A 17,967-nucleotide genomic window follows, 5' to 3' on the forward strand; every position below is an offset into this window, starting at 1 on the left:
CTCTTGTAGACAAATCAAATCTAGTTTTAGTTTTTGTAATTTAGTAAAAGTTCTTTTCCTTTTCATAGGTGAATTCAATCCATTTATGTTAATTGACAATAACTTTAGTTCTTCCATCGCTTCACTTATAAATCAGTCTTGTCGTTCTAGTTGATCTTATTTCTCTCTGTTCCACTGCTCTTGCTCCTTCTCATTCTGCTCGTTCTTTTTTTTCAGTTTCACTTTCTTCTTGCTGTGTGTTTCCCCCTCCTGTTAATTCTTCTTGTCCTTTACTTTCTATTTCCTCTCTTCTCTCTTGTTCCTCATATGGACTGAAGTGGTGGTCGTAAAAATCATATGCTTTATTTAAAGACTCTAATCTGTATCTTCTATCATTCCAAGTGACTAGCATTCCCTCTGGTGTCCACCATCTAAAGTTTATGCTATATCTAATCAACTGTCCTATCAGAAATTGATACTGCTTCTGTAGGTCTCTTACTCTTCTCGCTATCTGTTTCAGGACCATAATTTCTTTCCCTTTGTATTTCAATGGTTCATCTCTTGCTTATTTATTTATTTATTTATTTATTTATTTATTTATTCAATTTTTAGGTCGCTCCCTCTCCACCAAGGGACTCGGGGCGGCGTACAATTCAATATACAACAAATGACAAGGAGGAGGTATATACAGCTCTTACTGTCTTTTTAACAAACCTCACATGTACTTCTCTTGGGAGTTTATTCCTTCTCACATAGCTCGTATGTATTCTAAATGCTTCCTCCATCTTGGCCTGCATCTCCTGCTTATTTATCTCCAAGGCATCTGCCAGCAACTCTGCCATCATATCAGCGAGATCTTCCCCTTTTTCTTCTTCAATGTTCTGAATCTCAGGAAATAATCAGCCTTCTCCATCTCCAGAGTAATTACTGTACCCTCTTTGATTCATCCCATCCACTTTTTTCTCTGCTTGTTCTTATTTCTCTTCTATTATCTTAATATTTTGTTCATTTTTAACTATCATTTGCTGAAAGTTTCCTATTTTTTCATCCATATTTTTTATTTTCTCCTTCATCTCTCCCATCTCATTCTTCATCTTGTTATGGTTTTTTGTCAAAGCCTCTTGTAGCGATTGAAATATCATCTTCATTTATGTTTGGATTGTATTCATTTTCTTTTGCTGAAGCAGACTATCTATTGGTCTTTGGCTTGATGGACTGGATGCTGCTGCTGATGGTGCAGATGTGTTTTTCCTCCCTATTTTACTTGAATTTGAAGTACTTGTCATTTTAAACCGTATTAGTACATTTAAAAAGGATAAACAGCAATGATTCACAGTAATACCAAAATAATCCAAAATCACCAGCCAACTCCTCTTCCCACTTTTAGAATATTACCAAGATAGATTCACCAAAGGGTCCTTTTCCTCCCCTCAGGCACCAGCCAGCTTCACAGTTCTTTACTATTGTAATCCACAAAGTCAGTCTATAAGTTAGTCCAGGAAGCCTCTTGAAGAACAGCTGTTATTTTTTCTTTTAGCAAATAATAATTGTAATCCACAAGGGCCCACCAAATCCCTAATATTTTATAAACCACAGTGTCTTGCAGATCAAGAAACCTTCCACTTAGTCTCAGGATAAATCCATGCTGTTTCCCAACTTCAAACTGCTTCAAACTACTCAGTATATTTATAATCCACAAAGGTTCAGAGAGGTACAATGTTCACAGAGTTTCAATGTTTTCACTGTCTGCTTCCAACTGTCCAGTATAAACAATTTGCAGGTGTTACTTGTAACAAAAACAATCTTATCAGCAGTAGACAGTCAAGGTCTTTTCACTTTCCTGGTATCCTTCCCCACCAGTAGGTGTCACCCTTACTCTATTTCTCTTCTTTTGCTTCTGAGTCTCTGAAATGTCCAAATCCTTTCTTTTTTTAAAGTTCCAAAAGTCAAAGTTTCAAAGTTTTAAGTAAAAGATTTACCGATGATTAAGCAATATACTCCAAACAGACTGCAAAGGTGATTGTAAATGGTGACATGACAGAAAAATTCAATATAAAAAAAGGCACAAGGCAAGGATGCCCATTGTCCCCTGGACTATTTATATTGACATTGGAAGTGGTAAATAGCAACATCAGACAAAATATAGAAATAAAAGGTATAGAAAGAAAAAAAGAAAAATATAAATTACAGGTGTTTGCAGATGACCTGGTATTTATTCTAGAAGAACCACAAGAAACTGGACCCAAATTAATAAAAAAAATAGAAGATTATGGCGAAGTTGCAGGATTGAAAATAAATAAAGAGAAAACTAAAATGTTAGTTAAAAATCTTACAGATAAACAGAAAAAAGACTTAATGAAGAAGACAGATATCCAGACAGTCAAGAAAGTGAAATATCTAGGAATTCAATTAACAGCAAAATGTGCAAATATTAAAGAAGATAATTACATTAAATTACTGTAACAAATCAAATCAGACTTGGAGAAATGGAGAAACCTACAACTATCCTTGATAGGAAGAATAACTACTATAAAAATGAATATTTTGCCGAGATTAATATATTTGTTCCAAACAATACCGATAAAGCTGGAAAAAAATATTTTGAGGAATTAAATAAAATAATGTCAAAATATATTTGGCAAGGGAAAAAAGCTAGAATAAATCTGAAGAAGACTGTTGGTCCTACCTGAACGGTTGTTTTCTGTGCGCTGCAGGAGAATCCAAGCATGGGTTAACTTCTGTCTGGTTGCCTAGCGACTGAGAAGAAACTTTTGGCCACGCCTCCTCCACTCGTCTATCTCCAGTTCTTTCTACGAAGGCGTGGACTCCAAAGACGCTGACCATAAAGATGTCCATCTCACCCCAACACTGGACCAACGTCACTCAAGGTGGGTTGGATTCTCCCGCAGTGTACAGAGAACAACCATTCAGGTAGGACCAATGGTCTTTCTCATGTGCACTGATTGAAGAATCCAAGCATGGGATATACCCAAGCTTAGAGTCTCAAGGGCGGGAAGTTGACTGGTTCAGGGGCTGCTCCAAAGAATGAACCCTCTGAAGCACTCGCTGACCAAAGGAGGCTTCTGCTGAGGCAAATAAGTCCAACTTGTAATTCCTGATGAACGGCGACAGTGAAGCCCAGGTAGCCGCCCTGCAAATCTCTTCAACTGAGGCCTGAGTGGCCCAAGCTTCTGATGTAGCCACAATGCAAGTTGAATGGGCTGTAATATGTCTTGGAACGGGACGAGCTTGTTGTTCGTAAGCTAACGCTATGCAAGCCCTCAGCCAGCGCCCGATAGTAGATGGAGTCACCCTTTGTCCCATGGATGCTGGCTGGAACGAAATGAAGAGTGACTCCGTCCGCCTGAAAGATGCTGTCCTCTTGATATGACGACAGAGGGCCCTCCGAACATCTAAGGTATGCCACTGCCTTTCGAGGTGGCGGGTAGGTCTCAGGCAAAAGTCTGGCAAAACTATCTCTTGAGCCCGGTGAAAGCATGAGTTCACCTTTGGGACGAATGATGGGCCGAAATATAGAGTAACCATACTGAGTCTGATGATGCACAGATCCTCCCGAACAAACAGGGCTCCCAGCGCCGAAATCCTTCTGGACGAAGTCACGGCCACGAGGAAGGCCAGCTTAAGGGTAAGTAGTCAAAGACTGACAGAATGCAGGGCCTCAAATGGAGCCAAGGTGAGAGCCTGTAGGACAATGGAAAAATCCCATGTGGGATAACGATGAACCACGAGGGGTCGGGGGGGGGGCTCAAGTTTGCTGCACACTTCAGGAAGTTGCGTAGTCTCGGATGATGCAAAATGGGATGTTTTTCGTCGCTGGTCAAAATCATGCACAACGCTGATGCCTGCCACCCAACGTTGTTGGGAGCTAGACCCCTGTCTAGGCTGTCCTGAAGGAAGTCCAGGAGCTGCGGAATTGACACTGAAAGTGGGTCAATGTGACTCCTGGCGCATCACCTGCAGAAGGCTACCCAGGCTGCATTGTAAATCCGATTGTTTGATTGGCGTCCAGATGCCTGAATAGTCCGGATGACCCTCCCAGAGAACTCACCCCATCTCAAGATGTCCCTCTCAAGTGCCAAACAGTCAACTGGAGCCACTGAGGGTCTGGGTGGATTAGTGACCCCTGGCTGAGAGAGACCCTATCCTGGGGAATTCTCCTGGGGTGAGACATTGAGAGGCTGACCAGGTCCGCATACCAGGGGCGTCTGGGCCAGTGGGGCGTGACAACGAGAATACCAGCCCCCTCCATGAGCACCTTCCTTTTTTTTTATATACATTTTTTTTATTAAACACACACACACAAAATAATCATCTTACATTACATTTGTAGAAAGTGCGTCAATTGGTTTAAATTAGCTTTCATGCATCTCTTCCACAGACATTACTTACATTCATATCAAATGTCAAAGTTCTTAATTCTTACTTTCAACGTATCATAGTTCTCATTTGACTGAAATTGTTTTAGTGTCCTTTTGCCTAGAATAATCCATAGTTAAAAACACAACCACCTAATGGCATTTCATTAATTATTACAAAGTCATCCAAAAGCCTTAAACCTTTATAACATATTCTAAACAAAAATTAGTTGACAAGATTTCTAAACCCTTTCCCCCCAAAAAATCATTGTTTACAGTTTGTGTCCAGGTTCCTTTTGTTATGGTAGTACAGATAGATGATAGATAGATAGATAGATAGATAGATAGATAGATAGATAGATAGATAGACAGATAGACAGACAGACAGACAGACAGACAGACAGACAGACAGAATATATATCATTAACTGTATCCCTTATCCTTATCATTCCATTGTTAATTGTTATAATTACTATTGGTTAACAAAAAAATCCTTTACTGTTATATCTATTTTCTTCTCATCAAACATATATGTATACCTTATTGCCCTTATTGATTATTTATTTAACATAACGATCTATAAGTTACTAAATTACTACTTACTAATTATAAAACTTAGTTAATTTTTTGTTATCTACTTTCATATATCCAATAGCATTACACCTTTATAATATATTCAAAGTAAAAATTAATTAATTAAATTTCTAAACCTTTTTTCCTAAATCATTATTTGCAATTTATATCCAAATTCCTTATATTAAACCAGTACATATATATGTCATTAACTATATCTCTTATCATTTCATTATTATTATCATTAATATTTGTTAACAAAATTATTTATTACTTATATCCAGTTTCCTCACCTCCAGCCAACATAGAAATATACCTTTCTATTATCAACTATTTATTTAAGCAAGCAATCTAAAATTTACTAAATTCCTACTTGCTAATCATGAAACTTAGCTATTATTATTTTTTATTATCAATTTTCATATATCAACCTGTGTCCTTCCAGAAGGCATGTAGTCTTATTTCTTTTGCCATTTGTGGAATTAATTTTCTGTTTATTTCCTTGGTAAAGTTTTTATGGACATCTCTCCGCACCTTGTTGTCTGTTGGATCTCTCAGGTAATCTCGGCGCCCTTTCGCTGCTTTAATTGATTTATCTTTGATTGTCAATCCTGTTTCTGATACATTTTTTCTCTTTAAAACCTTCCTTTTTTTCTCTTTTTTCTTCTTTTGTGCCTTGAAATTTGGGGTAGAGCTCTGGACCATCAAATTCTCCCCTCCAAACTCCCGTTTTTTTGCTTTCAACTACTATCGTTTCAGAAATCAATTCATTAGTTTTCTTATCTTTGTGTTCATTTTTCTCCTGTTTTTGGAGCTTCATCTCCCTCATTTTTTTCTGATATAGACTCTATCTTCTTATCAATTCTCAAAGTTACCTCCAATAACTTTTGAATTGTATCCAAATCTTTTGAAAAATTAAAGATTCCTCTTCTGAAAATTGCTCCATGTTCCAAATTATAAATTACTACCACTGTAGCTTTAATCTTCACAAGAGAGAGGTTCCATTTTCCCCCCCTCTCCCAGTGCTGATAAGGCTCTCAAGAAACAGCTGTGGTAAACAGTTTGTGCCTTTGACTCTTATTACTTTTAGTTACCGAGCTTTGAAGCACGAAGACAGTGAGATCAAAGGAGAAACAGGAACAAATGTGTAGTTTCAAAAGAAAAAAAACAACCTCTAGCCTGTAGCCTTCGAGCAACAGACTTCAAGCATTTTTTCACTTTCTTGTGTTGTCTCAGATTTAGGAGGGACAAAGTTCTTAAATGGAGTTTAATAGCAAATAATGACGATTTTTGTTAGAGTAGAGAGGGAGGTTTTAGTCCTTGAGTTGAAAAATAAAGCAGGAAGGAGCCAAAGAAGAAAAACCAGTCCGTTCACTTTAAGAAGAGGGGAGGGAGAGAGAAAAAAAAATTGCGAAGAGCATTTCAATACAAGAAGACTAACCAAACCAAACCAAAGAAGATCAGATCCGCTGCTAACTTCTGCTTAAGGATTTAATTTAGCATGAAAAAAAGAAGTTTTTTTTTTTAGGGCAGTCTTTTTCAAAACAAAAAGGATTCCTCACCAGATGGGCACACTTTCTCTTTCCATTTCTTCCGTTCCTTAGCCGTCCCCACTTCATCAGCCTAGGCTGCCTTTAGTCGCCAGCTTGAAGTCCTTCTCTTGTATCAATCAGAGACTTGCGTTGTCCCTGATATCAGCAAGATGTGGTCTTCCTGTTCACCATCTCTTCGGGACGGTTTAGGTCCAATTGGACTCCCCAGTGACAAAAGTATCAGATGCAGTCTCAGAGCATCGAGACCGCACGTCTGTACCGTAGGGACATTGGCTCCTCCTCCCATGAGCACCTTCCTGATGACCTTCGGGATGAGGGGAAATGGAGGAAAGGTGTACCGGAGCCCTTGTGGCCAAGGGCTGTGGAGAGCATTGATGCCTTCTGCCCCTGGTGTCTGGAACCTTGAGAAGAATCTTGGAAGGTGAGAGTTCTGCGGAGTGGCAAAGAGGGCCACTATCGGCTGGCCGAACCTCTCCGACAGACTGGAACAAATCTGGATGAAGTTGCCATTCAGAATGATCTATGGTCAATCTGCTGAGCCAGTCCACCTGGGTATTGGCTGCGCCGGAGGTGTGTTCTGCCCTTATGGAGAGGAGGTTGTGCTCCGCCCAAAGTCCTAGCTTCTCCTCTTCGTGCATGAGAGCTTTGGATCGGGTGCCCCCTTGATGGTTCACATGTGCCTTTGCCGCCACATTGTCAATAAGAGCACATGCTGACCTTCAATCCTGGGCTGGAACCACCGGAGGACCAGATGGGCTGCCCTGAGGTCCAGCCAGTTGATATTGTTTTCTAGCTCCTCCTGGGACCACCTCCCCTGAGTCATGCGGAACTGGCTGTGGGCGCCCCAGCTGAAGAGGCTGGCGTCTGATGTTATAGACACATGGTGGCGCTCCTTGAAGAGGCATCCCTTCTCCAAGGCCGGAGACATCCACCAGAGAAGGGAGCGAAGGACCTTTTGAGGTACCCTGATGGGGGAGATGGAGCTGGCCCTGCCGGATCTCTGATGCGGTTAACAGAAACCATTGCAATGTCCTGGCGTACAATCGCGCCCAAGGGACGATTGCGATGCATGAGATCATTTTCCCTAAAAGCTGGGAAAGAAGAATCAATGGCGCTGACCTTAGTGACCGGATTTGGTTCACCATCGACCTTATGCTGGAGCGACGCTCGGGAGAAAGGAAGACCTGGTTATGGTGTCTATGATGGCTCCTAGGTGGAGCAGGCTGGTTGATGGAGTCAGAGTGCTCTTCTCCCAGTTCACAGAGAAGCCATGCTTCTGCAGGGACCGGAGCATGATGCATAGGTCTTGCTGTGCCTGCCAAGTGGATGATGACTGTATGAGGATGTCATCCAGATAGCACTGTATCCTCATGGGTCTGGACCTGCGATCTGCGGCGACAGCTGCTAGAAGCTTGGTGAAGGTCCTGGGAGCTGAGGAGAGGCCAAAGGGAAGAGCCTTGTACTGGAAATAGCGTCCCTCGTAGCAAAACCTCAGGAACCTCCTGTGCGAAGGACGGATGGGGATGTGGAGGTACGCCTCTTTGAGGTCAATCGATGTTAGTAAATCTCCCTCTTGGATGCAACCCAAGATGGATTGGAGGGATTGCATTTTGAAGGACTTGTATGCTATGTGAACGTTGAGCTTCTTCAGGTCCAGGATAGCTCTCCACCCCCACCCCCTGAACTCCTTGGGACTAGGAACAGGATGGAGTAGAACACTAGGCTCCCCTGCTCTGGTGTAACTGGCTTGAGCAATCTGATGGTTAAGAGATGTTGAATCTCGACCTCTAGAAGTTTCCCTTTGGAAGGAGAAGTGGGAGTAGGGCACTGAAGGAAATGCCTCGGGGGCCTGGAAACGAACTCTAGGGTGAGACCCAACCTCACTGTCTGCCTGACCCTTGGCGTCCATGGTCTTTGCCTCCCATTTGTCGGTAAAAAGATGTAACCGGCCACCAATGGGAGGACTGTGAAGGGAGTCACTTGCTCCTGCGATAGGGTCTATTACCGGACCCTTGAAATGGCCTTTGGAAGTAGGGTTGCTGTCTACCCCTGTCACGAAAGGACTGCCTATCCTGAGAGTGGTCACCCCCTGGGGATACTGGCGCAGGAACTGGGGAGAACGGAAGCCAGAGTCCATGGGCCAAAAGGACTGCCCACGAAAATAAGGCAAAGGCCTTCTGTCGGTTCTCCTGTAGGAGAGAGGCAAAACCTTCCATTTATCCTTATCCTCCACCAAAATGGGGTGAAGGGACTCCCCAAAGAGGCTGCCTCCCTTGAAGGGAGCGGAGGCAAGATGCCATTTGGATCTCATATCCACCTGCCAGTGACGGAAACACAAAAGGCGGCGGGAAGTTACGTTAGCTGCCAGGGTCCTGGACGCGAAGTTGACTGCGCTCAGCGTGGCGTCTGCCAAATATTCAGTGGCTGCAGCCAGTTTGTTGATATCCTGACGTAACCTGGTGTCCTCAGAACGAACCCTGGCCTGAAGCTGGCGAAGCCAGAGGAGAGAGGTCCTATTAAAGAAGGAGGCAGCTGTAGCTGCCTTGATAGGCCAGGAAGCTGCTACATGGGCCTTGCAGAAGGAGGCCTCTGCCTTCTTATCTTCCACCTTCAGGCTTTCCTACAATTCAGATGGAAGGACGGCTAAAGAGGCCAGGGAAGCTACCAGAGTGTCCACCTTAGGCCATTGCAGTAGTTCCTCTAGCTGAGGGGCAGCGGTATAAAGTCTTCTATCGCTGCCGCTGGGAGCTGAAACTGAACCTGGTTGGTTCCATTGGCGTTGAACAACGTCAATGAACAGCTGCAGAGCCGGGATGATGTCCTGCTCCGCCGTAGGGTCCTTGAACAGACGCTCACTGGGATCCTGCAGAGCCAAGGAACTGTCTGTAGCCTTGTCTGAAACCCCCACATGGGCCATTGACTTGGCCTTGAAGAGCAGTGACTTGAACAAGACTGGTCTAAATAGGCCAGTGAAAGTGGGCTTGTCCGGAGCCAGGCCCTCATCCTCAGACAACTCCTTATCCTCCTGGTTCCCCTCCCCCACCAAAGAGTCCTCACTATGCAGGGACAGAGGGGGAAAACAATGGTCTCTGAGCAAAAGCAGGTTCGCCTCTAACTGGGCCTGAAGGTTGGGTGGGTGGTTGGGGCTGTTCCAGCTGAGAAGGGCGTAAATGACTCCTGCCAGAAAGAGCAGACTCAATGCCCTGGGAAATGACCTGTGTGATATAAGAGCGCATTTCAGGGGTGAGGGCAGGACCATGACCTTCCTCTGGGCAGAGACCCACTGTGATGGAAGTAAAGGCTGCTTCAGGCACCGGTTCTCTAACTCTATCTGAGGTCCCTGCCCCTGGTAATGTCAGACAATCAAAGGGAGCAAATTCTTCCTCAAAGCATGCAGCCTGAATGGAAGGAAAATCAATGAAGTCCTCTAGGGACCAATCTTGTCTCACGTCCTCCCTCGATTGGGAAGGAGAAACTGAGTGAGTGGAGGCTGGCTGAGGAGTAAGGGAGGCCTCCCTAACTTCGGTGTCTACCATCGAAGCTTGCTGTGCCTTGGCAAACTGTTTCTCCAGGGCTTTCTGGCAATGCTGGGCCTCCCTATTTGAGGTGGTGGAGCCAGCCCTGGAAGTGGAACCCTTGGATTTGGCTGCCCTGGAGATAGCCCTCGCTGATCTGGCCTCCTTGGGGTGGGTGTTGGAAGGGCCAGCCTCAGGGAATTCCCTGGTAGTGCAGTCCGCCATCTTGGAATCTCTGCTGGGCCTAAGCGCCATGTAGCAGCCCTGCTCTAGAGTGATGCAGCCTAGATCAATTGAGGCCAAAATTCATGGCTGGGAGACTCTGTGGCAGGGGAAAAATCACTCGCCACCTGCCCAGCTGGAACAATGCTGTGCTTAAACCACCCACGCGGTTCCTCTGAACCTAGAAACCTGCTGAGGCACCCAGGGCATGACCGAGTTCTCGGACAGAGGCTCTGGGCGTTGAAGGTCCTCTGATCCCACATGTACCTTGGCAGGGCAAGGCATTGAGTGGCAAGATGCGATCAAATTCCAGGCACCCAGGTGGCTTCGGCTGTGGAGCGATGCTGCCAGTCTGCCTGCCTGCTTCGCTCCACGAAGTGTGCCTGAGTTACAGGACACACTTGGGAGTCGTCCGCCTCGAGGGAATGGCGATCGGCGGCTGGTGCTCTGCAGAGGCAACCGGGGCCGATGTCTGGATCGGACAAGGCTCCGAGAGCCACGGAGTGGCTGGGCTGCTTCTCCCTACCCTCTGTAGCCGGCTGTGACTATGAAGAATTTAAGATGGATAGAAATGTCTGACTAATTGCCTAAAAACGGTAGAGATAATTGATTCATGTCTGCTAGGCTCGACTGAGAAGAACTGGAGATAGCCGAGTGGAGGAGATGTGGCCAAAAGTTTATTCTCAGTCTCTAGGCAACCAGACAGAAGTTAACCCATGCTTGGATTCTCCAAGCAGCACACAGGAGAATGTTACCAGATTCCAAAAACAAAGGGGATTTTGGGTTGCCAGATTAGAAGTTGTATTATCAGGCCTCTGTACTTACATAGGTGAAAGAATGGATAAATTTGAGGCATAGACGATTATTAACACTGGAGGGACATGATCTGCAACTGGGGTGGCACCCTTATGGGTATGGGAAAAATAAAATCCATGGATATTTTCAAAGACATTATGTTAGAAATGCATTATTGTTAGTGTGGGCAAAATCAAAGAAAAACATTACCGTATTTTTCGCCCTATAAGACGCTCCGGAATAAAAGACGCACCCAATTTTAAAGGAGGAAAATCTAGAAAAAAAAAGATTCTGAACCAAATACTATAGTAAAATATTTTATATCAACTGTATAAAGTTAACAGCAGTTTAAGAACAATTTTATGTCAACCATGTAACACAGGGGTGTCCAAACCTTTTTCAAAGAGGGCCAGATTGGATGAAGTGAACATGCTGGAGGGCCGAACATTTTTCCGAACATTCTTTGAACAATAACAATTAAATGCAAATGAATTATTTTATGCCAAGTTAATTGCAAATGGCATACTTTTCATTTCATAACATTAAGATCAACTGACAGCTGAGTTTTCACAATGTATCCATCTTTTCCCTGAAGACTCGTGTTTAGTACATTCAGATGCTTTCTTTCCTCTTTCCCTCTTACTTGTCTATCCTTCCTTCCACCCTCCCTTCCTCCTTCCCTTTCTTCCTGCCTCCCTTCCAGTTCCCTCCTTCCTCTTTCCTCCTGCCTGCCTGCCTTCTTTCCCTCCTGCTTATCTATGCTTCCTTCCTTCCTTGCACCTCCCTCCCTTCTGCCTGCCTGCCTTCTTTCCTCTTTCCCTATCCTCCTATCCTTCCTTTCTCCCTCCCTCCTTCCCTGCCTCCCTTCCAGTTCCATCCTTCCCTCCTTCCTTCTGCCTCCTTCCTGCCTGCTTGCCTTCTTTCCTCTTTCCCTCCAGCGTGTCTGCTTTTCTTTCCTTCCTTCCACCTCCCTTCTGCCCTCCTGCTTTCTTTCCTCTTTCCCTCTTACTTGTCCGGATTTGGGGTGGGGGGTGGAGAACGCTAGATGGGACACAATCAAACTTGATGGCAGCGCACCGATCTCAGGAGCGAAAGCCTTTGAATCAAGTTTGATTGTGTCCCATCTAGCGTTCTCCACCCCCCACCCCAAATCTCTCCGGATCCGGAGAGATTTGGGGTGGGGGGTGGAGAACGCTAGATGGGACACAATCAAACTTGATTCAAAGGCTTTGGCTACAGAGATCGGTGCGCTGCCATCCAAAATGCTATTACTACGATCTCTGCCGCCTGGAACCGCCCGAGAAGCGGCAGGTAAAGCGGGCGCTGCAGCGATCGTGGTACCAGCATTTTGGATTGCAGCGCACCGATCTCAGGAGCCAAAGCCTTGAGGCACCTTTCATTTGCAGGAGGAGGGCAGCTTAAAGCAGCGCCCCAGCAATGTGAGGAGCCGCTGCCACCGCCACCACAGCCTAAGCCCGCTCGGGAGCCCAGCCGAGCGGGAGCTCTGAAAGCAAAACCTCTCTCCTTTCCAGCCATCACGATCTCTGCAGCCCCCTCTTTGCCTGCCCCATTTTCAGATGACCCAGTGGCTACATTCGGCTTACAAGACGCACTCAGATTTTTACCCTCTTTTTTGGAGTAAAAAAGTGCATCTTATAAGGCGAAAAATACGGTATTTGAAAATACCAGTCTGGCACTGATACATCCGAATGTGGTTAACACACAAAACATTATAAGATATAAGGACATCTTGAATGAAAAAGGGGAACTTAAAACTAAGCAAGAACTGAATACTCTAGAGATTGATTTGGCATGGTGGCCACATGTGCAAATACAATCAAGATATGAGAAAGATGCCAAAATGTATGGGTTTTATAAAGAACCAACAGAACTGGACCAGATATTAACAGGGACAGATGAAAAACTAATTAAAAATTTATAATTACCTATTGAGCATTAAAATGGAAGAACAACAATTAAAGGAAACAATGATAGTATAGGCCAACAATTTTGGTTATACTATAGAGTTACATACATGGCAGAAACTGTGGGATAGGAATTATAAATTAACAATGTCATCTGCATATAAAGAAAATGTATATAAAATGTTTTATAGATGACATTTTCCACCAGCAAGATTGGCAAAGATGTTTAAGGATATGTCTGCTAAGTGGTAGAGATGTAATCAGATACCAGGTTCGTACTATCACATGTGGTAGACATGCCCAAAGGCAAAAAAATATTGGACAAAAATATACACATGGTTGGAAAAAATAGTAAATCAACACAGAGATTTAAAGCCAGGAATATTTTTGTTGGGTATTCTACCAGAAAAATATAATAAAGGGAATACATATTTAATTTTACATGTGTTAACTGCAGCTAGAATTGTGTTTGCACGCCAATGGAAAAATGAAAAGATCCCTACAGAGGAAAATGTTATTTTAAAAAAAACAGAATGTGCAGAAATGGATAGACTAACATTCAAAATTAAGGAGAAGGAAGAAACTGAATACTCTTTAACATGGGATTTGTTTTATCAATGGCTAACTAGCAGAAACAGAAGTTAGAAACCTAAAAGCATAAATAAGGAAATGATTAACTATATAGAAGATTTATTAAAATGGATAAGTAATTATTATTATTATTAGATTATCATTAATGTTGTAATGTTATCATCAATGTTTATCATTAATGTTATGAATAATATTGTTATTAATACTATTTCTCAAAAACAATTGTACTCAGACAACACACTGTTCATATAGACATTGAATTTTTATGTTTAATATTAAACAATTTAAAATAAAAAAAGAGATTCCTTATTTCTTTTTTAACCAAATGACAAAAAATACTAACATTAAATTGTTGTTTTATTCAGTGATGGGAGAGGAGGTTATACCATTATGCTTAAATTGAGATTTCCTTCACCCTCAATTTTAATTAAAGCCTTGTGGGACTGCCCTTTTAAACCAATTTTCTGATTTTTTCTGTGTTCATAATCCATTGGTATGTTTAAAAAGTTTGTGACCTTGTTAATAGAGGTAGGGAGCGTAAATGTTGCCAAATTTTCCTTACAGCATTGGAGAAATGTATTTTTCTAAGTATACTCCAATTTCCCACTAAAGCTTCTTCTCTGTATCCCGTCTAACATCTTCTATACTTTTCATATCTCTTATCTATCTATTTATTTATAAATAACTATATAAATCCTATCTATTTTATCTAATATCCCTAGGATTCAACAGGAGAGGCCAAAGTTACATAGAACCACTATTATTTTTAAAAAATAATAATGGATTGAATTTTTTTGATTGGAATTTAAAATTATATTTCAAATGAAGGCCCATGAAAAACTGAGTGAATGTAATCTGTATGAGAAAAAGAGTGGTCCTAACCTGCATAAATTTAGTCAGAGCTGACTGCTGCAGAAGAGTAAGCATATCTGCTAGCAATGTGAATCTAGAATAAGTTGTTATATTAGGGAGGAAGGGAAGGATGAATTAATATTAATCATCAATGCATAATTAAGTACAGAATTAATGGCTTCTATAATGATACATATGCTGTTTAGAGGCAGAGGCTGCACTTTCCAATTCATGCTTTTCTTTGGTCTCTGAGGATGCACTGGTGATATGATGGGAGGCCAGAGGGCTTTTTTAAAAAAACATTTCTAAGACCTTAGAATTTTTGAAGGTACAAATTAGGTGCACTGAGAACTGCACTTTAGATAAAACAGAAAAACACAATTGCATGTGGCCCACAGGCTTAAGTCCAGTGTTTCTCAACCTTGGCAACTTCAAGATGTGTGGACTTCAACTCCCAGAATTCCCCAGTCAGCTATTTGAGTTGCCAATGTTGAGAAACATTGCTATAAACCAGGGGTGTCAAATTTGCATTGTCACAGTGTCGTCACGTGACGTATCGGGACTTTTTCCTCTTTGCTAAACTGGGTGTGGGCGTGGCCAGCGCGTGACGCATCTGGCCCACAGACTGCGAGTTTGACAGCCCTGCTATAAACTATTAATTTCTGATTACCAATAAGCTATGGAGAGCATAATACAAAACCAGAGCAGCATTTCCCAAGAGGGTACCAGGTAGGGGAAAGCTGGGGTCAGTGTATCGAAGTAGGAAAAGGTAATTTTAATGGTATGTGGGAATGACCTTGAGAGACAGGAGAAAGAACAGCAGACTAGGTAATTGTCAGAGAAGCAGCAGCTGAGTCCACAGAAGGAATGGAGGTGTGGTAAATGTTTCAGAAGGGACCCTCTCTAGTGTCTTGAACTGTAAAGGCAAGGGGGGTGGGAGAGATGTACTTTCAGACTTGCAAAATTATGTTAATGTAACCTTACTATAAAGTTAAAGCTAGTACTGCTGGGTGTGCTTCTTGTCTGGACTACCTTACAAGGCTGACAATGACCCACATTCAAATCACTTCTCAGTCATGAAACTCACATAAATGGCCTATGGCTCTATTATTCACTCTTGCAATATGTGAGTATAAAAGAGAAGATGAGTAGGAGAACAACTATTCTTACCTTGAGCTCTCTAGTGGAAAAGAGAAATAAGAGTAACCAGTGTAAATGAGTAACTTTACCACAGATCCTTGGCATCACCTGCATCCACAACACTTACCTGTGGTTTGGATACATTCTTCTTGAGTTTGTTGAGGGTCTTGCGGTTGTAGGGATCACCACCTGGGAGCAACTTAACTGTTGTATCACATGTCTCGGTATGGAGTTGGGGGAACATGTGGAGTGCTTCCTGTATGGGGAAGAAAGTAAATGTGAGAAGAAGCTTCTTTACAACTTCCAGTTGTTGGGTCAATTCATTCCACTTTCTGTTGTTACAAAGATCCCAAGATGTTAAGGACTAGACAAATCAGATATTTAAATAGAGAGACAGATGGCAACATCCTGAAATAATAAAGTTGGGTATAGCCATTGAAAAGAGTCGAGAGACAGGGGCGGGGCTTGATGTCGCAATGACACGACATGCAATCTTGGGTCTCCAGGATTGCTGTCGATATCTCTGTTTCTGGATGGTCCTTTTGGACCTAAACTGTTCTGAAGGAACAGTGATAGAGAAGAGCATGTCCTGCTGATCTCAGGGGCATCGCTAAGCCCCTGATTGATCCAGGATAAAGGTCTTTTTGCCAGCTACAAGAGAAGCAACCAAAATGGCTGCCAAAGGTTGGGACAAGCCTCTGAAACAGAAGCTGTGCAGGAGTGTATCGAATTGGTGAGAAAAAAAAATATTATTAGAGAAGGGAAAACCCAAAATAATTGGAATTTAAAATAAAATTGAAGACAGAAAAAAACAAGCGGCGAATCAACTCTGGTTTAAGACGATCATGTTATCTTTTCTACCTTAACTTTATTTGTTTTCTATGGATGGACTCTTTACAAATGCCTCTTAATTTTAAACAGGACTGGTCTCCTTTTTTTCCTTCTTCCTTTATACTTTCTCCATTTTTTTGTATTCATGGATTAAAAGCTTCTTCTCTCGTAAGGCTGGGATGCAGCATAATTTTTACAGGGTTTTTTTTTCCTTCTCTCGGACAGAGAGGCAGAAACAGATGGAAAAGAGGTAACACTGCCATCTAGTGCCTAGAGGCTTGGCAATATCTGATAAAGCTATAAGCTTTGTTTACTGAAAGGCACAATGGAAAACATTTTGTTGATATAGGTGTTCCTTTGAAAGAAAGAGAAAGCTTTGATTTGAGAAACTCCCTGAATTTGTTTGACTTAAAAAGTCTCGGATGTTTTGGCAGTATTTATAACCTGGAAAATGGCACAACGTGAAGAAGAAAAGGCACTAACTTTGCAAACAATTTTCTTAGAAATTCAAAAAGTTTCAATAATTACAGAGAGAATTGAAAAGAGATTTGAAATTATAGATCAAAATACAAAAAGTATGGGGACAGTGATGAAGTTTGAGGACAGAGCTGAAAAAATAACAGAGACATATGAAAGTGATAAGAAAATTGTTGACACTGACAGCAAACTAAGAGTGGAGGGAAATGACAGGCGTGAAATATGGAAAGGAGAAATTGATGAACCGGATCTTCATTTCGGATGTCAGAAAATAGATGAAGAAAGGAGAGAAAATTTGGCAGAAATAATGAGAGTAATCTCGGCAAAAGCACTAATGATAACAAAAGTGAAGCTGATAAACAGAGCAGATAAAGGGTTTCGAATTCTTATAATGAACAAGTTCTTAAGAGAAGTCCACATAAGACTTATCAAGAAAATATTTAGAATACAGACTTTACAAATGGCAAGAGATATTGAACTACACTATCTCTGGAAGGATACAGGATGATGAAATGAAATGTCACAATAAATTTTAGTTAAATGTAGTTAAATTTTGAGTGCTATGTACAACGTAATAATAGCTATAGTCAAATAAATTATTAATATTGATAACAAAGCATTTATATATACTGGATTGATAATATGAAATTTTATACAATACTGTGAGGATATGGAGATGATGTTGAAAAGCCTTTTTTATAAAAGTTAAATAATTTTATACAGAATAGAATATAAAGATGTAATATCATTGGATGATTTCAGAGGTGATGTAATAAAATGTCATAATATAAATTTACTTTAAATTTAATATGCTTTAAGTTGAAAGGATGTAATAATAGCTAGGCTTAATGGATGTTTAATAATTATATCAATTTGTATACAAGTATATTAGATTGATGATACTAATAATGGGGAAAAACATGGAATTGAAAATTATTAGATAATGTTATCAATGCTAAAATAATGAATGATGTCACAATAAATTTAGTTAAATATAGTTAAATTTTGAGTGTAATGTACAATGTAATAACAGCTATAGTCAAATAAATGATTAATAATGATAACAAAGCATTTATATATACTAGATTGATAATATGAAATCTTATGCAAACTGTAAGTGAGGATCATGGAGATGATG

At 41.6% G+C, this 17,967-nt stretch overlaps 1 protein-coding gene across 1 annotated transcript in view; it reads right to left on the bottom strand.

Moving 5' to 3' along the window:
* The window catches only part of LOC309400680 (proline-rich protein 12-like), a 199,026-nt gene that overhangs the window by 74,332 nt on the left and 106,727 nt on the right, over positions 1 to 17,967 (bottom strand). The window contains exon 12 of the mRNA XM_081969277.1: positions 15,649 to 15,777. Coding sequence (XP_081825403.1) covers positions 15,649 to 15,777 — 129 coding nt within the window. The remainder of the gene's footprint in view (positions 1 to 15,648; positions 15,778 to 17,967) is intronic.

This window comes from Natrix helvetica (assembly GCF_964273705.1).
Source record: "Natrix helvetica genome assembly, chromosome: W".
NCBI lineage: Eukaryota > Metazoa > Chordata > Lepidosauria > Squamata > Natricidae > Natrix > Natrix helvetica.